This window comes from Ursus maritimus, unplaced genomic scaffold, assembly GCF_017311325.1.
Source record: "Ursus maritimus isolate PB19 unplaced genomic scaffold, ASM1731132v1 scaffold_28, whole genome shotgun sequence".
Classification (NCBI taxonomy): domain Eukaryota; kingdom Metazoa; phylum Chordata; class Mammalia; order Carnivora; family Ursidae; genus Ursus; species Ursus maritimus.
In genome coordinates, this window is record NW_024425341.1 from 23435642 (window position 1) to 23456313 (window position 20672).

General features: G+C 40.2%; 1 protein-coding gene across 1 annotated transcript in view; it reads left to right on the top strand.

Annotated features, from left to right (window-relative positions):
- CSMD1 (CUB and Sushi multiple domains 1) overlaps positions 1-20672 on the top strand; it is a 1580412-nt gene that overhangs the window by 854437 nt on the left and 705303 nt on the right. Inside the window, exon 6 of the mRNA XM_040643176.1 lies at positions 12346-12458. Coding sequence (XP_040499110.1) covers positions 12346-12458 — 113 coding nt within the window. The remainder of the gene's footprint in view (positions 1-12345; positions 12459-20672) is intronic.

A 20672-nucleotide genomic window follows, 5' to 3' on the forward strand; every position in this document is an offset into this window, starting at 1 on the left:
TTAAGCTAGCAGAAATGATATCAAAGAGCTACACTGGGGCATTGGTCTGTAATGGATCCTTCATTCAGAGGGAGAGAACATAAAATCGACAAACTGTGTATTAGTGCAGTTATAATGAACATCCTCTGAAAGAGAAAAAAGCAGGTTTGTAAAGAGTATGTAAAGAGGCACACCCTTTATATACACCTGTATAGGAAGGTATTTAGAACAGTAGATGAATTTGGGTGACTTTTTAAAAAAATTATTTGTTTATTTACTTACTTACCTACTATTTACTCTTTACCTGTTGAAGAAACAATGGTTCAGGATGTCACTATGAGCTGAATCTCTCTGGAATATGCTTTTGTAACAGCGAATGCCTTTTTAAATATAATATTTAATGGGTATTTTCATGCAATTTGGTACAACTTTCTTTTAACGATATTCCAATTCTTCTCAAGATGATTGTACCTACAGACTACTATTTGACTATGGTTTATGTTGTTACTGACAGGGAAGAATAACAGTGAAAATTCAAATTAATTACAATAATTGCCTTCAAGTGGGTAGAATCTCGCTGTCATCTCTGGATATTAAAAGTTCATAGAAAAATGGCAAAAGTAAACATACGTATTCATTGATTTTTAGTCGGTTGAACTCTGTAGTTATTAATAAGGAACTGTTGTATGGTTAACGAGTGCCTTCAACTCTGTCCACGTTGACTCACAAAAAACAAAAAAACACCATTCCTGGTATAAAAACAACTCTGTTCTTGAGGTGTGGTGTCAGCAGGCTGGCAAGGAAGCCACCTGGACTCCTGTGCCCTGTTTATCCTCCTTCAATACATAACAGATGCTTGAAAAGCTCTAAGAACCAAGCAGGCTCTCCTTGGATAAAGTGATATGCATACATTCATACATACATATACAACATACACAGGCAATGTATATGTATACACATGTGCAATGTATGTGAATATAAATATATACCTACATACAATGACATAGTGCTCAGCCATCAGAGGAAGGAAATCCTGCCATTTACAACAATATGAAATTCTCTTGTGAATTCCCTCCACCGACAGCCTGAACACAGACTCACAATCCCCAGGATGCTTCCAGAGTTAAATGGTTTAAATGAGATATTGAATCCTACCAGCAAGAAGGACCAGCTAACAGGGAAGAGTGATGAAGGTCAACAAACCTTGCTCAGCGCGAAGGCAGAGCAGCATGTGTCGCCTGACCGAACTAGGAGGCTGGCTTGAAGTTCTCTGGGAGTAAGCCCTCTGAGGTCACCCAGACTCACCTGTTGCTGATCAGACCTGAGCTCTTGCACCTTTTCAAGAAGCAGCTGGCATTCGGCTCAGTGAACAAAGGGATTGTAAATTGGGATGTGATTTGTTTTTGACCAGCTCCCATAGTCCCACAGAATTACACTAATGTGCATTTTCAAAATCTAAAAGGCAGCCAACTCAATATTAGACTTTCATTAGGCAAATATACCTGTCAAGTACTGTAGCTAAGTCTGAAAACCATACTCCATGCCTAGAGGCTTAGTTCCTCATCTGTAAAATGGCGGAAACAATACCTATTCCAAGTCAAAGCAACCAACCAGTGAATCCTAGACAGATGAATGGGCTCTGTCACCTGTAAGACCGTGCAGTGGATGAACCGGAAAGCATTGTCCTGAGCACAGCAAGCCAGACACGGGAAGAGAAATACTGATGAACTCACTTCGATGTGGAGTAGAGAAAAGCCAAACTCTGAAATAGAAGTAGAATGGTGGTCATCAGGGCCTGGGGGAGGGGGAACTGGGGAGAGGTTAGTCAAAGGGTATAACCTTCCAATGATAAAATGAATAATTTCTGAAGACCGGTGCACAGCATACTGACTATAGTTAACAATACAATATTATTTACTTAAAATTTGCTACATGAGTAGATTTTAAATGTTCTCATCACAAGAAAAGGTACCTATCTGAGGTTATGGATGTGTTAATTTGCTTGTAATCATTTTACATAGTATACCACCCTGAGTATATCAATTTTATTTGTCAATTATGCCTCAGTAAAGCTTGCAAAAATAAAATATAAATGAAATATATAATTTTTTAAATAAGTAAATTGAAAGGCATGTATTTGAATGATTAACCAACAGCAAAAACAAAATGCTAAGGGGGTTCTATGAAAAAGAGTATATTTAATATCTCTAGGGTCTACATTTCCTAAAGCCTATGAGATTTTGTGTTAGATTAATATTCAAGAGAATACTTTATTAAATGAAATTATTGACAAAGCTTAGGACAAGCCCTACCATTTCTAAGACTGTGCCAGAAATGTGTGATACATAGACTTGGTTTACATACTAGTAAGGAGATTACATTTCTTTGCTAGAATGGCTGGAAGGGGCAAATACAGGTACAAATTCCAATTACAGGACCATGTAGAAACAGTACAGCTAATCTGACTCTCCCACACTACACACTGAACTGAACATGTTCTCAGACTTTGTGGCAGATGTCCATGTGTTCTGAGCCACTTAGACTTGGATGTACATTCTCTCACGTGGGTCCATGTTCTTTTGTATTTCACAACTGGAAACCTGCAGAAAGAACGGGTTGGAACTGTGTTTTCTAAAGGCAGTAGATAATCAATGAAAGAAATTTCTGAACACAGATTGACCTGAAAGGATGTTTTCTCTTCAAGTTCGGACCTTGTGGATTCCCCAATCCTATTTAATAAGAGCTGTTACCATTTGGCCAGATTATTCACTGCGTGGGATGTGAAAGCAACTGCCCTCTTCAATCCCACATGATCAGTTGGCCAAAGCCAAAGGATGTGTCTCTGACATACAATCAGCCACTTTGTGGGTCTGGAAGCTAACAGCCATCCTCTTAAAGATCCACTTTTCCTTTATCTTCTGAGCCATCAACTTTCCCACCTCACTGCTCACTTCTCCATAATCCTTGAGGACACTTTCCTGTTACCCACCCTTAAATATCTGTATTTCTTCAGGTTCACACTGCATCTCCCCTTCTTCTCATTTCAGACTCTTGAAAGGGTCTAGGATAAGACTATTCTTACCCCAAAATTGAGGGGGAAATATTTTTGATAATGTCTTAAAAAACATATATGCTAAAAATATCAAAGAGAAAATGATCAGTGATCCAGAAATCAATGCTATTTTACCTTTTGTTGTTGTGGTTGTTGTTGTTGTTGCCGGCCTTCAAGTATTAATGGTGCATGCATTTATTATGGAAATCTGTAGATGATGTCTTTTTTAATGATTAGAAAATGGTACTGATACTCATCCATGTCTAGCACCAACTGTTAGCTGTTTTGAAAGTCCAAGTAATATAGGAGACAAAGAACGTTTTTCCTGTTGGCAAAGGCCAGACACCTGTCTTCACAGATAGTTATAAAACAACCCGCCAGGATATTGGACAGAGCAAAGGATTAGAAACGGACACTGGAGGTTTCGTTTTCCAGGTCACTGACTTAGATCCAGACTAGCCTGCTGCCACTGAGATCTTTAATGCAGATATGACCTTGCACCACGTGTGGACCAGGTCCCCCCACACTGAAGGGCACGCACACAGTCCCGGATGAGGTAGGGCCGCTCTCCAGTCTAGGAAGCAGAAAGTGCCCAGTGGGTAATGCCGCCTTCCTGGGTTGGCCTTCCCCTAGCTGGAGGGTGGACGAGGGGCCCAGGGGACTTCCCACTGAGGAGTGGTGTCAGAGCCTGCTGCCGCTTGACTGTCTTATCCTATTACTTGTCTGTCTAAGCCATTTCCCGAGCTTCGTTCCGAGCAATTCCCTGACATTTAGTCCTTAAGCTTTAGAGGACAGGATTTGTGACATTCTCTCCCAAATGATCCTCTCTGTTTGACCTTTGGGTTAATTCCTAATGCCTGGCTTGCCGAAGTCCTGGACATGTTTATGACCCTCTCTCAAATCCCTCTTGTCTGTCCTGGGCCCCTTTGCCCCATCTCTAATAGATTCAATTGTCCTCCTCGTGCTCCTTCCTTGAGACAGACGGATGTTCTCACTGTCTTGAGTGAGTCCAGTGTTACTGCTTTGGGTCCCATGGTTATTCTAGGAGGAATTAAAAGGTGATGCCAGATCTATCCCACTCGACATTCATATTTGCAGAGAAATGTCTGTGTGTGGAAAGATAGGAATGGCATTCTCTTAACGGTCTTAATTTTTGACAGTCTTAGGGTGTGCTGCTATTTTCGTAGCTCACATCATGAGCAAAAATAAAAGGATAGAAACGATTTAAAATGGATTTATCGAGACTTTCCTGTATGTACAGTAACAAAAGGATGAGAGAAATTAATAAAATGCTAGTCATGCCCTCAAAGGGCTCACAGTTGTTGGGGAAACAGACATCCACACGGCCACCAAAAATACAAGACAGATTCTTATCATTTCCATAGACCATATGAGCAAGTGCTAACAGATTATGAAGGAAAGGGTGGTTGATCATACCTTAGATAATAAGGGAAAGCTTTGAAATTTGAGAAGAATGTAAACAGGCAAGAGTCAGCTACAGGGCTCCAGATGGGGGAGCACAGGAGATACAGGCATGGAAGCACGGTCACGTGGGGCAGCCAGGGAACAGTCATTGTCCCGTGTGGGCTTCAGAGGACTCTGGAAAGAACTTATAGGAGATAAGACAAGCAATGGTTGGAGTCTTCATCAGGAAGTACCTTCAATCCCATGCTAAGAAAGTTGATGTCTTTCTTGGAGTGATTTAGGGCTATGAAAGTATTTTTAGGAAAGGGCATACCATGATTGAGCGTGGGCATCAGCACAGACTGCTGTCATTGTTCTCCCCAGTGGCCCCTGTTATCTACTCAGCTGACAAGTCACAACTCAGATACCACACCTCTAGGTGTGAAGAGTGTAAAGTCCTTTTGTGGGTGCGTATGGCAATCTGCATTCCCCATTTGGTGACAGGCGTTCTGTGTCAGCCCTCTCCTGATGCACGCTGGATATCATCGCTGGCTCCAGCTCAGTCCCCAGTGTCCAGGATGCTGTCAGTCACATGCAGGTCATTTGTAATTTTGATTTAAATTATGTTTAGGGAAGTTGATGTCATAGTTGCACAGAGTGGATGAGAGCACAGGGACAGGAAGAGATCTATTCAATAGCGTGAGCGGAGGTTTCAATCTGGCCAGGGCACAGGCAGTGCCTGGTTAGAATGGAGGAGTGTAGCAGACATCACAGGGTTGCATGCACACAGCTTAGCATCTGAATAGATTTTGCATGCAGGTCTCGGGTCCAGACGGTATCTATGAGATGAGGGTATGTCCCACAATCTGCTCCCTCCCTTGGATACACTGCTGTCATGCCTGTTTTGATGGGGCCAGGATTATACATCTGAGAGCTTACCACATACAGAAACTTGTGAGGCATGGTGTCTATGGTCTAAACATCCACCAAAAAGCTTAATGGCTGCCAAAGTCAGAGCTGAGGGGTGGGTGCTGAGGACATTTCTGGTACAGGTGAGTGGTGATCTCTCTGGATTCCCTTAGGGGTTATTAAAGTGAGGAGACACTGGATGGCCTGTCCAAGTTGTAAAGACATGGAGCTTTGCGAGAGTCCATTCAGATCTGATTTCCTGGAGTTGTGCACATCTCTGTGCAAAGACCTTGGACCTGGGGCACAAATGCAGCCACTGCTGTTTTCTTGGCACTGCTTCTCCACTCCTGCTTTGCTTTCCTCCAGTGCCATAAAGGTGTATGATTTCTCCAACAAAGACATTACCTAGACACAAACACACCCCAGCCTGGTAATGTGACAGGAAGGGTTGCATGGAGTAATGCTCACCTTGTGAAAGTTACTATTCTATTTATGTATCCGATGTTTGTTGAGCTTCTACTATATGCCCAGCACTTTGCTAGGTTTCAGAGGGACAGCGGAGATCATACAAGCTTCCTATGTCCCTGGAAAGACAACCATTTGGTAAATAATCACACAGGTAACCAGGTCATCACTCTGAAATGTCTGCACGAGAGGTGCCAGGAGAGGACATTACCAGGGAGGAACAACCGCAACTTCACAGTCAAGTCAGGCTTCCCTGACAGTGTGACCCATCCTCTGAAATTTACAGGAGGACCAGGAATTACTAAGCAAGTGAAGAGGAAGGGGCACCAGGGTGGATGGGTGTCCTGTCTCAGCGCAAGAGAGCAGTATCTGCAAAGATCCTGAGGGAGGAAGGAAGGAGCACAGATGGGGCTTTCCATGGGGGGACTGAACCAGAGTCAAGCACATCCCAGTGTAGAAACCATGGGGAGGGTATGGAGTCTGAAAAGATGAGCTGGGCATCTGAAAGGGGGACAGAGGGCTCTAGAGACTAGAAATCATTTTTGTAAACAGCATAGAATATACAAGGGAGGGGAGCACAGAATATGGAAAAGGTGATGACTGAACACATAAGTGTGGGTGAAGTTCGCAAGAGGGAGGAGAATAGCTATCAGTGTTTACTCCTGAGAGAATCTTCATGCATGCCTTGAGCAGAGTGAAGCCAGAGAGAGAAACTGTCCAGGAGAGAGCAGACCGATGTGGAAGCTAATCATGAATGCCATGTCAAGTGGAAGAAACATCAAACAGAATTGATTGTAACGAAAGAAAGAACTTTCTTGTGGGGAGGTCTCCTTCTGTGGCATGGTTTTAAAGAGGCTGTGGGTGGGTTTTTGTTTGTTTGTTTGCTTCTCCCAGAGGGTAGATATGTGGGTGTGAAACTTTTGGGATCAATTTCTAGAAATCTTTTTATATAGTTATATAACACAATAGTTATATGTGTATCTGTGTATGTATATATTTGTGTGCACACACAAACACACACACACACATAGACTTCTGCATCTCTTCTTTTCATGAATTCCCAAGGTAAGAAATACCTTTAAAATACTTTTAACTTCCATTGTTTCTTTCATCAAAGTCCAAAATAAAGCTAAGAATAGCAGTATGAACTCAATATATATTCATAAGACAATGGCGTTCCCTAGTAACACGAATAAGTCAGAAACATGACATTTCAGGAACCCTTTGTTGTATCAGATTCTTCCATTTACTTTTCATAAAACAGAGATAAATGGAACACTACTTTCTGAGTCATGTTGGTTACATGTCCACGAGAGCACAGGAAAATGTAACGACTTCTAGATGGCCTTCTCTGGATGACAAGCAATCGGCTCTTTAAAGTAATAGGTTTATGAAATTCTTTAGGCTCCTTAGGGAGGGTGGGTAATTTACAGTCTGTGTTGATGGTATTAATGCTTTCTGGCTTCTTAGTCATCACAGTTAAAGAGGTTTAACTACAGAGAAACTCCTAGCAATTTATATGATGATTTTCTAAAGACATAAGAAATCTGGCTTAATGTCAAACAAGTGCTCAAACAGAGCTCTCTCAAGAACGTTAGCATTTCCAAATGCATTTTGGAAAATTATCTCAATAAATTGACTCCATGTTTTTCAAGTTACATAAGTAAGATGAATGAGTCACAGACACAAGGCTGTAATGTTTGAGAACAACAAGCTGCTCAAACCCTTCATGTTATACTTGAGAAGTGTGGGGCTGAGGGAGGTTAAGTGGGAGAGGAAGTTGTGGGCATATTATAAATAGAATCCTAAAATCTATGGTAAAACTCTTTGGAGAAAGTAGAACGGACTGGCGGGTTCTATTTTGGCTCAAAGGAAGTCCTCTTAACTTTAAGTACCCCATGGGTCCTACATCTATTTTTACTGTTGGCAGCAGCAAAACCTTGTTGAATCTTTGAAAGAAATGAGTTTGCCAATGGGTTAAATTGCCTAATTTGGCAATCTTGGGGGGAAGAGTGAGAACTACCAATTCCTTTAGCCATGTCTAAAGGGACTGCTCAATATTCTCACTGTGAGGCTTTATGAGTTTTCTGACCTAGTTTGAGATGCTCCAAAAATGAAATGCATCTAACATTGCCTCAGAAAGACCCTTTCCTGGCAGACCATGTTGAGGTGTCCTTAATTTTTTTAAGTCCAAATATATTTGAACCCCCTGATTTCTCCTGATAATTGTTCTGCATTTTTATATGTTTAGGATAAAAAAATTAAGAGTACATTAGACACTCTCAGGTAACAGACAAAGATATGTGCTGGATACCTGTCATTATTAAATCTTTTCTCTGCAAAATGTTTCTGATTTGTATGTTATGCTCACTATGTATGTCAAGTCGAAAACCAAATCCAGCAGACTTTGAAGACATAGAGCTAAGAACTAAGGAAGGCTTTTAAGAAAACAAGCCAATGATAATTGATGTTCAATCACTTATATGTGTTAAACTGAGATTATTAATAGGTTTATTAGCAGGTTTATTAATGATGACAGTCTAATGAATTTCTTCTCTTTCTGGACTGTTCTAGAATGCAATGTTATATATATAAAGATTTGTTTTCCATGGCTGCCACAACAAATTGACACAAACCCAATGGCTTAAACCAACACAAATTTATTATTGTATGGTTTTATGGGTTAAAATCTTACACAGGTTTTGCTGGAACAAAATCAAGGTGTCAGTAGGGCTATGTTCCTCCTCAAGGCTCTAGGGGAGATGCATACTTTTGCATTTTGCAGCTGTGTAAGGGCCACCCACAGTCCTTGTCTTGTGGACGCTTTCTCCATCTTTAGGGTCAACGACCATGGCTACTGTTCTCACATGCATCCCCCTGACCTCCCTGATAGGTTCCTTCTTCTCCCCGATTCTCTTCTTCTGTCTCCTTCTTCCATTTGTAAGCGTCTTGTTGATTACATTGGGTTACCCCATAATCCAGGATAATCTCCATTGGTCTGTAACTTTATCACATCTTTGAAGTCCCCTTTTCCGTGTAAGGTGATGTAGTCACAGGCTTTGGGGATTAGGATTGGGTACCTTTGAGTGCCATTCTGATGCCACAAAGGTATTTAGTTGAATTATTTACCTCTAAATCTTACCTAAATCATCCAAGTTCTTGGTAAATCTTGGTATAACATCCACTGGCTTGTATATTTGTCAACTTCCTTTAAATTAGTGTGGAATGAAGGAACAATTGACTTTATAATGTAAGCTTACTGTTAAACGACAGCTTTAAGATTAGCTCAGGCCTGTGGGAGAGGACAGAAAAAGTCACGATTCCAAAGAATATGTCTTATATAGAACAACCACCAACTCAACACACCAAAGAAAGAGGATGTGAATATTTGTTTATTTTCCACAGACAAATTAAGAAATCCATGCATATTAATCCACTCTGGAGTGTGACTCATTTGCATGGCTTGGCTCTAACCATGTGCAATGAATTATTCAATTATCACAAAGTCCTCACCTTTGATTCTAGGTAAAATGAATCTGTACAGGAAGTAGAAGTTTCTTGAAGCTAGTTACACTATCTTGATGTACACTATCTAATTATCTATCTGCTTAGTATTTTTACAAATCGCCTCATATATACCAAAGCACATTCCCTAGGCCAAATCTGACCTATAAATAAAATGGTTTTTACATTGTTCAAGTTTGAAAAAACATCAAAAAAGAGTAAAAATTGTCTTTCTCTTACTTAATTTCACTTAGCATAATATTCTCTAGCTCCATCCATGTCACTGCAAATAGAAAGATTTCATTCTTTTTTATGGCTGAGTAATATTCCATTATATATATATCTTCTCTGTTAATCATTTGACTGACAGATTCTTGGGGTGTTTCTCTATAGCCAAATAGTTTGGCTATTGTCGATAATGCTGCTATAAACTTTGGGGTGATTTCACTCATATGTGTAATATAAGAAACAAAACAAATGAGCAAAGGGGAAAAAAAGAGAGGGGGCAGGAAAACCAACAAACGGACCCTTAACTACAAAGAACAAACTGGTGGGACCAGAGGAGAGGAGGGTAGGGGGATGGGGGTAAACAGGTGATGGGGATGAAGGAGCACACCTGTTGTGGTGAGCACTGGCTGATGCATGGAGGTGTTGAATCTCTATATTGTACACCCAAAACTAATACTACACTTCATGTTAGATAACTGGAATTTAAAATAAAAACTTGAAGCAGGAAAAAAACAACAAAAAAAATGAGTAACATTTTGTTTCTCAGAAAAATGGCATGAATGCAAACCTCTCTAAACGAAGTGTGGAACACAACTGTCCCCATTCTGTGGCTGTTTTGCACCCAACAGCAGAGTTGGACAGCTGCAGCAGAAACCACAGGACTAGTAAGCCCTGAAATATGTCTGTCTGGCCCTTTACAGATGAAGTGTGTTGATTAACACAAAACTGGCTCTTTTTTTTTTTTTTTTTTTTTTTTTTGTGGGTAGGTATGTGACAAATGTGGGAGGTGAAGAGAGGATTATTTACATGCATTGCTAATGTTGATACACAACTAAACTGCAAACTCACTGAGCTCTTGAGATCAAAACCACTGGGAAAGAAACTAATTAAGAAAAAAAAAAATAAGAGCCACAACAAATAAACATGGGATTCAGTTATGAAACTTTCAGTAAGTATATGTAGGTGAGCTGGATAGATTCTGGGTTTCGAATCCAGAAGTTACTTATCTTCTGGTCATTGCCAGTATTAGGCAAAGGGGTAACCTGTTTCCAAGAGAATCTCTAGCATCAGCTCTCCAAGGAAAACAGGTGGTGGGGGAGGGAGCCTTCGAACAAAATATCAGAATCATGAAATGTTTCCTGGAAGCAGCTGTATCTGACTTCAGCAGTCAGAACTACATAAATCCAAGCAAATAGGCAGATCTGAGTTGTGTATTTCCTCTCACGGAAGATTATTTCAAACAGTGACATAAACACTGTTGCAATTGGTTACAGTCAAGGTTGGGCTTTTAACTTTAAATGGGTACTGCACATTTTTAAACCTGAGAGTTTAAATTGAACACCCCGACATCAGAAACCTTGCCTACATATTTCATTTGATGCTGGTTTTCCTCCAGGTAATGGAGTAAGGAGGGAAACACTCTCTACCCACCCGTGCCTGATAAATCCTGTGCACGGAATACAATTTCCAGCCTGACCAAGAGCTGTGGTGCTCACAGGGCAGCCCGCAAAGGGCAGCACTGGTTTCAGCTACAAGCAAATTGCTTAAACCTTTACTCATCATCTGTACCAATAAGCATCATTTTGAGAACAGATTCGTCAACAGAGATGCAAAATAATTAGACAATGAATAGTCATAGGTGACATTTAAAATGTGCATTAGGGGCATTTATACATGAATCAATATCATCTCTTTTAACCCCTTGGTGGAGGTGTTTTCAGGTCCAGCTTGCAGACTGGCAAGTGGACGTTCAGACAGTTCCTACAAGTCAGAGCCACACACAGCCCCATACCTGAGGCATCCCAGTCCAAGCATCCCTCTGACACTGGCCAAAACTGACCCTGCCGCTGTACGACCAATGGTGGTGGTGGTGGGGGAGGGGGGTTTACCACCTGAGAAGACGTTCACTTGTTTTTCTTTTTTTCTTTTTTTATTATGTTCAATTAGCCAACATATAGTACATCATTAGTTTTTGATGTACTGTTCAACGATTCATTAGTTGCATATAAAACCCAGTGCTCATCACAACACGTGCCCTCCTTGATACCCATCACCTACTTCTTAATAACGCAGGTTTTCAGTAGGAAGTAAATTACTCACTTTTTTTTCCTGAAAACTAAAGCACACATTAAGGTAAGGGGAGCTTATTGTTTAAGGGGAGCTAAATAAACAGCTTATCCAGAGATGGATTGTGTCTGACTTTGAAAGATTTGTGTTTAATATACTGCTTTCCCCAAACATAATTTTATTTCATTTCAAATCTTTTTGACAGTGCTGGTCACCAATCCGCTACACGCTGCTCTTCCTCCCGTGGGTAGGAAAGGCCCATGCTGTGAATTCTGTAGATGGGACCCTAGAAATATGGGATGCTATCCAGCATGATAAACAGTGTATTTGAGGGCACTTGAGGTGAAACAGAATCATGATGTGTTCAAAGAGTGAAAAGCAGAATGTTACCATTTGCCTACTTCTTGTCCTTTTATAATTCGTTCTGATTGAGGTCCTGATGAAAAGAAATGAGTGATCAAAAGAGTATCTTCTCATGTACCCATCATTAATAAAGAAGAATCAAAACGTCAAGTGTTGGTGAAAGCCTTCATTCCATCAAGGGTAAATACAGCGCTGGTATGTGGACGCACATGAAGTTGTCCGAGTCATTTCGAGGTTTCAGCGCAGCTAATCAATGACCTCTGTCTTCAGATCTCAAAATAATGGCTATCAGTAGTCAATTTTAAAAGTGGGTTTGCTATAAGACATTTGCTCTGTTGGTTTACAAGGGAGATTTTTTCTCGTTCTCTTTCCAGGCTGACTGGCATGAACCTTCCTTCTCCTGTGATAAGTAGCAAGAATTGGTTACGACTTCACTTTACATCTGACAGTAACCATCGACGCAAAGGATTTAATGCACAGTTTCAAGGTAAGAAAGCCGCATTTTTTATATAAAAACAAATAACGGAAGATATTTTGGTCTCTTCACCCTCGAATTTTAGGATTCTCTTGCTAGAGATAGAGCAAGAGATATAAGCTTGAAAATCCCTTCTAGCTCTTTTATGGACAATTAACTCTGGAAATTCTACAGGTAATACTAGCAACTTCTCAGTAAAGCTTTACTACTTGGACAATATGTAATGTATTTTATGACTTTGCTTGAATTATTACTGAGTTTTAATCGATAAGTCAGTAAATACATATTAACATTAATTTTAATTCATATATACCTAACCAGAAAATATCCATAGTTGGCTGATTGTTTTCTTTATCGACTCATTAAAAATGGTACAGCATGTAGGTTGCATGAATATGCATAAGTGCATCATGCTATCACTCTCAGTTGTAAAATATATTCACTGTACGTAAATACAGCAACCTGCTTTAGTTATTTACAGGTAAGTGAACATCAGAAGAAAAACATGAGATTTTTTTTTGTAGCCGAGTGAAACAAAGTCCGTAGTCGCTAGCATGGAGTTTTGATTTTGAGACTTCCTCTTTGTATTGAATTTCTAGTGTATAATACCTCAATAGTATTGTATCACTGCCCATATGTTTTGTTGGGATTTTTTAAAGATTGATTATTTATTTGAAAGAGAGCACGGGAAGAGAGAGGGAGAGACAATCCTGAAACAGACTCCCCGCTGAGAGCAGAGCCCCACACGGGGCTAAATCCCAGGACCCTGAGATCATGACCCGAGCCAAAATCAAGAGTTAGAAGCTTAACTGACTGAGCCACTCAAGTGCCCTGAGCATATGTTTTTAATAATTAATAACCCTTATCAGTACCATAAAAAGGATTCAATTTATTAGAGATCCATTGAAAACAATTCCACTTTGCATTTGCAAATAACAATAGTATGACTATGTCAGAAAGCAAGATGTGCTCCCAAGCAAACTTCTCATGCTTGCCCCAAATCATGACTGTGAGACTATCAAAAGTTCAGTTAGGACCACATTCCCTGCCACATGCAAGCCAGGACCCCAAAACGAGGAAATTATAATAACCCCCATGCTCCAAATCTATAGGTCAGAAAGACAGTTTGCAAACAACCCCATGAAAGGAAACCAGAATGAAAACCAAAATCATGCTAGCCACTCTGGGAGATTTGAGTAATGTTCTAACAAATGGTCTGAATGTGTCCTATCTAAAACACATTTTAAATCCCATAATGCCTTCACTGTGTCCTTTTGGACAAGAAGTAAAAACTAAGAGTAATTTGCAGGAAATTAAATACAGATGTGTGCAGAGCACACATGGAGGTGAGCAGACTTTATTTGCCACCTGGGTCCCTGGGGCATGTGACCCTTCACAGAATGTGCCTGACTTAGAATACAGGGGCAATTTTGTTTTACCATAATGCATTTGATCCATCATCAGGAGCACTGCCCATCTCACATCGTCTCCTGATGCTGTCAGAAAGTTCCTTCTTTTATCCTCTTTGACTGCAAATACACTGCCTTCTGAGTTTTATAGGAGTCGTCCCAATTTGTTTCTTTTCCTGGGATCTAGACAAGACTGATCTACTTTTTCAGACCTGCCTCTATTTGCCTTTATCTTTTAAGACCATATGCTGTATCTGTAGTCATAACAGGGTGCATATATAATATATGATACGTATATATAGTGTGGAAGAACGCACTGGGGGTGGGAGGTGAGGTCACACAGGGACATGGTAGGTGGAGGTGCGAAATACTCCATTCAGTCTTATAGGAAAATCCATCTGAGTTTTGTCTATATCAACGCACATCCACGGATATATCAATCCCTGGCTTAGAACAATCCTAAATTAATACTCGGAAGACAAAGTGACTGACCAATAGGTAGGGAGATAGGTCAATAGAGTCGTTTCTAAACTGTGGTTTGATCTCCAAATGTCCTGATCCTAATTAATAGAGTGTTATTGAACTACAGAAAAAAGTTCTAGGTATTATTCCTCCAGCCTGGTCAGTGAATTTGGTGTCTGTACCAGTGACTGGAAGAGAAGCAAAAAGTAAAATACCAAATTCGAAGATGCTCCAAATTGTAGATATAAGTAACATTCTGGTTGGCAGAAAATTCTAATAGTTTAAACATATCAGCCATTGGAAAAAAATATATATATATAAATTATATAATTATTATATAATTATATAATTAATCAAACATATATATACACACACACACAATTTTCTACTTATCACTCCTTAGAGTTACGGAGTGATAAGTAGAAAATTTGAACATAGTCCAAAAGTATACAAAGCTGTGCAAATATAAGAAGGGATGAACATGGCTTGTAAGTAATATATTAGAAAACATCCTCAGACTGACTTTGAAGTTCAACTCCAAGACAAAATGATTTCGGGGGGCTGCCATATTTTTACCCTTATTAGCACATAGACTTTATTTCAAAGGAGTCATGCTTAAGACCACATCTACGCACACCATATATGGAAGTTTGCGGTCAGTACCAGATGTCACCTTTTTGAGAAGAAAACCGACCAAATGGAACCATCCAGGATGATATCAAGAAACCTTCAAAAGAGGACAGGAGCACACTTAGAAGGAGTGTCATAAATGTTAGGCAGGAAGGCATTGCATTTATTTTTTCTGGTCTAAAGAGCAGAAATATGACTAATAAATGGAAGCTACAGGTGGTCCTTCCTGCTGATTCTACCACAAGTCTATGGGCACCGGAAGGCAGGAGTTGGAACAGTAGCTCAGGATGAGACAGGTTCCCTCTCAAAGTCCCCCATCAGCTGTCCCCCTGACCATCTCTGCATGACTTTGCAATGAGGAGTTTCATGGTTTTCATTCCACCGACCAATAGGAACCTTCCTGACACACAGGCAAAAATGGATTTCTCATCTAAGTCTTCCCTTTATCCTCTGCCTTGATTGAAATCCAGGGAGCCCCAATCTGTACTGTACTTTTGTTTCAACTAAACAAAATAAGAAAACAGAACAAGGTTGTGGTTACCCACACAATTGCAAAAAAAGAAAAGCATAGTAAATGAGCAATCCAGAAAACCCACAAGAAAGACAACAATCGTTGTAGTGAAAACTTACATAGTGTTTACCAAATGCTCTTTTAATATCTATGCATGCATTCTGTCAAAGAATCTGAATCTTGGATTAGTTCATGGAGGAGAATTAGGGATATAAAGATTCCATCAGTGTTCCTTGGAGTAAATATGAGTACAAATTATGTGGGATTCGTATAAAAACCCTGTGTGGTTCTAAGCCGCTAATAAAGACTTCCGGTGGGAGCTCTTGCCCCATTGTTTTACCATAATGCATTTGGTAAATGCATTATGGTGACAAACTGCTCCTCTGTTCAAGAGTGCCATGCCTAAGAAGAATTTTATAACTTCTAAAAACAAAGAATATCTTCTTTCTAACGTGGTGCTTTTCTTGGTCAAATAAACAACCACCACTATAAAATGTGTTTTCGACTTTCATGTCTACGTTCTTTATTCTTTGAATTTTACACTTTGTTCTTTGGCTTTTATCTCTTCAATCATGCCATCAAATTATGCCAAAAGTAGTAGTGCACTTGATTGACAAGTAAGACAGCTCTGTAGTTGCTGTTCCTAAAATATATTCCCTTTCGAAATAGCGTTGTGAACAAAGGAGTGGCAAATGCAATAAAACCCATTTGATATATTTGCAATATCTTGTGTATATATTGGGTTCTTGTGGAATGACAGGTTTATGTGGGACACATTATTTCTTTAAATCAGCTGAAAATCGAGCCCATTCTTTATGTGTTGCCTCCATCATTAATTATAATTAAATAAGTGCCTTGTTAGCACTATCAGTCATGTAGACATTTTTTATGTCTCCAAGATGGATTTTTTAAAGATATATTAATATTGAACTACAAATGCCTCTTCCCTATTAAGTAGCAATATGTGTTGAGCTCCAGTCTTACATATGTATGTAGCTATTTATAAAAATACAATTCTCACAAAACGAAATTCCCATTGATTTCTGAAACTGATAATCATTTTGAGTGTTTGTAATAAAGTCCCAGTTTATATAGAGAGCACCTGTCTGATAAATCAAGGGAAAACCTGACCATGGATTTAAATTTCGGATTGACACAGATAATTAGCTTTCTCTTCAGGTAATAGCTCTATACAACTACTAATTTTACTTTTTACTTAAAGTGAAGAATTTATATCAAAGGAAGGCTTTCATGTTCTTAAAAATGTATCTCGGAAAATTGGGAACTTCATCTTTTCAGATTAATTCAAATTTGGATGAATCGTATGTTTGCCCATTCTCCAATGCTCACCAGAGATACAATCACAAAAGCTCTACCTGAGAGATGATAGACATGGGTCCTAGCACTGATGCGTGTGTCTGTGTCTCCCTTTAGAACAGGAACTCTGTAAAGTAGTAAAGGCCATAATCTAGAACCCAGAAGTCACTCAATTAATATATGTTGGAGGAAAAAAAGGAAATCAAATGAGCTGCTCATACTCTCCGCCAGGTCCCAGGCACCACTGGTGGGCAAAAGTAGTGGGATGCCTTGTAGGTGGCGCTCTTGCTCGTGTGTATGAAGGGACCCTGAATACCTTCTAAGGGGATCTTTTAGGTAGGTAGGGACACATGAAGTTTTAATCAAAATAAGTTAGCAACCTCTAATCTTATAACCTCTAAAAAAATTCTCAAAACTTCTAAACCTCTAACGGGAAAATAGCTTTTAATAAATAAAATTTCACCCAAATCAGATACACAGCCACTTTCCCTAAATATGTAAGTTAACTTCTCTCAGAACCAAAGATTCTTGCAATGTGCCAATGCTAGTCCTTTAAAATTTCAAAAAAGATGCCAATCTCTGTGTTCCAAGCTGCTGATTCTTGGCCTCCTCTCTTTTGTCAAGTACTTTCTGCCTTGTGCGCCTTGCTGTCTTACTCTGTGAAACTGAAATAACAACATTTACCTCACAGAATCCTTGTAGATAGCTAAGAAAATCAAAAGAAAGTATAACAAGTGCTCTGCAGGCTGCCTTGAAGTGTGAGAGCATTTGTTACCCGTCAGTAATCCTTCCTCATGCTTAGTGTCTGCCCAGCCTAAATTAACTAACACAGCTTCATATTTCAAGTTTTAAGAGATATTTTAAAAACTCAAAAATGGGCAGACCCTGTTGGCAGAAAGCTGAGTTGGTGCCCTGTCCTCTGGCCGACTGTTCTACCGTGAAGCTGAACCAAGGCATACTCTAGAACCCAGTATCCACACTCCACGTACGAGCTCAGCCGAAGTGCCTACATCTGTGAGACAAAAGACATATATGGAGATTGTATGTAGATGCCTCATTCATAACTGTCAATATCAAGACACTGGAAATAACGAAGATGTCCATCAACAGTGGATCAAATTAGGAAATTATATGTATTCATACAACAGAATACTAAAGAAAAATGAAAAAAGGTGAGCCGACTCTCCACACAACAAGAGTGAATCTCATCGACATAACACTGAGTGAAAGGATCCAGACATGGAAACATGCACGTTGTACTGTCCATATAAATATAATAATATAGGGCTGCCTGGGTGGCTCAGTCAGTTAAGTGTCCGACTCTTGGTTTCCACTCAGGTTGTGATCTCAGGGTCCTGAGATCGAGCCCGAGTGGGGCTCTGCACTCAGCATGGAGTCAACTTTAGAGTCTCTCTCAAATAAATGAACAAATCTTTAAAAATAAATATAAAAAAGCAATATTTCAAGAATATATATACACATAAAATTTAGGAATCTAAAAACTAAATATTTAATAGGTGTTCATTACTAAAAGAGTACTTTGTGTGTGTGTATATATAAAATACTTAAACTTAAAAAGTGCTTTTAAAAAATGGTCAAAACAATCCCTTTCCAAGAAGATGACAAGTTCTTCAGAATTTTCTTACAAATAGGATCAAGCAAAAATACCTAGAGAACTCCTACTCAATGTCATGTTGCTAATGAAAGTCCAAATTAGAAGCTGCATCCTGCACAAAAGGAAGGGGGAATCGTAAGGGAGGTAGCCCACTCCACAGAGCTTGTAAATGGAAGCGTCAGGACATAAAAATAACTCTCTGTTCTTTCTTTTCAACGTCATCCTTTCCAACCCTATTTTTGCAAATGACTTGGTGCACTGCTTCTACTCTTTCCAATCAGAACATCTTTCTTTGGGGAGCAGTGATTTATTTTTGTAAAACAGAAATCCCAATGAAGAGAGCAACACTTGAGGACAGCTATAAGTTAGTGGAAACTTAATCTGTTTTCTCAGGTTGATCTATTCCAAGCAGAAAACTGGCAGACTCCTGGAGGAACAGGTGCCATAATGGTGGGAGAGGGTTGGCAGAAATAATGGATCTGGAGCATGAGGCCTTGGATAGCAGAATGAGTAAATATATTCATGAGGAATAAATGTGTGTGTGTGTGTGTGTGTGTGTGTGTGTGTGCGCGCGCGCGCGCAACTAAGGGCAACATGAAGGTAGGGGGTAGTTCTGGGAAGAAGCAAAAGAGGGAGGAAAATGAAAACAAATAGAGCAAGGGAACAGCTTCACAGCATCACTAAGGGCAGGCCTGGACTAACAGAAAGGCCCCCTGGGCAGGTATAATGCTCCTGTGGCACAGACACCTTGAGAGCTGAGGACACCACTATGTGGATAGGCTGTCCACAGTGTGAGTCCTGCCTCTTCCCTTCCACCAGGAGAGTTTCCCTGCGTGGCTGAGAGAGAATGGGGATTGGAGGTAGAATTCCTTGGTCTCAGTCCAACAAGGAATGGGTAACTGAGGAGAAGTCATGCTAGACATAGAGCCCTGCTAGAGCAAAGCCTGTTCCCTGTTCTATAAAATGGGGAGAACCATCATTGCCTGTACACGGAGGTGTAGACTAAAAAGAGAATACCTCTGAATCACCTAGCACAGTGCTCAGAATGGGATCCATGCATCTCATAAACTTGGGTTTATAATCTTGATATGAGGAAAATACCTGTCCTAATCTGCTCCGTCTTACAGGCTTAGCTTGAAAAACCAGTGAGGGCTTTTTCAGGATTGTATTACTTCCACAGACTTCCCGGAACTTTTTGGCATGATTTTCATTTCCCAGCTAGTTCATTTCTTATACCCCTGTTTACCACCTACTTCCCTGACCCAAGTACAATAACCATGCATTGGATGCCGCCTCGAGTCACTTGGAATTCAATTCTAGCCAGTTCCCTTATTGGATATCTGCTATGTGGCCTGCACTGTTCCAGGAACATGGAACCCAAAATGACAAGTCGTGTTTCAGGCCTGGGATTCCAGTAAAGAGCTCAGGGAGACACATAAACTGACAAGTCCCATACGACATGGGTGAAGTTATACACAAAATGCCCTTGAAGTAGAAAGCTGCACCTCAACTGACTTGGCGGGGAGTGGAGGGCAGTTATGGGAGGTTTCCTAGAGGACAGGATGCCAGGACTGCGTTCAGGTAGCCAGGAAAGAGGACGGAGAGGGTTCTAAGAGAAAAGCGTAAGCAGGGCCAGAGCAGCATGCCAAGCCACGGTGTGTTCAGCCTCCTGCAAATATTGATGGTTCAGTATTGAAGTGCGAAGGGAGTCAGATGGAGCAATGAGAAATAAAGCTGGAAAGGGGTAGCTGGATCTGGGCAGGATTTTATGCTATCCTTAAAAACTTAACCGTACCATGGGTAAACAATAAAGATCATTGGAGTGTTTGAGAAGACAGAAGATGGAGAACAATGCATACAGTTTTATTGCCAGTGCTGCTGGTAGATTCCCCTTTGTTAACTTGCAGGTAGCGCCCAGGGATAGCTCAGAAAGGAGGGCCATGTACTGGAATGTTCTAAGACACTGACCATGGGAGCAAAGATTGTTCTTAGGTCATCATATTTAAAGAAAGGGGGAAGTTTTGCTGAGGTATATAAATTGTCCCTAAAAGGATCAAATGCCCTTCAGTCAAAGGCTTAGCCACAGTCAAATTTAATGAATAAATATATTTGAAAGAAAGTCCCCCAGAAGTCTGAGTATGTGTGTATTTGGTGGGGATGGTCATGGAAACTTCTTCAGAGTCCAGTGACCCAGGTGCTAGACAAAATAGTGATGTGAAACCCGGTGACATGGATTCCCAGGCTCGGCAACCCGGTCTGGCAGCAACCTAGCTTCCTCCTGG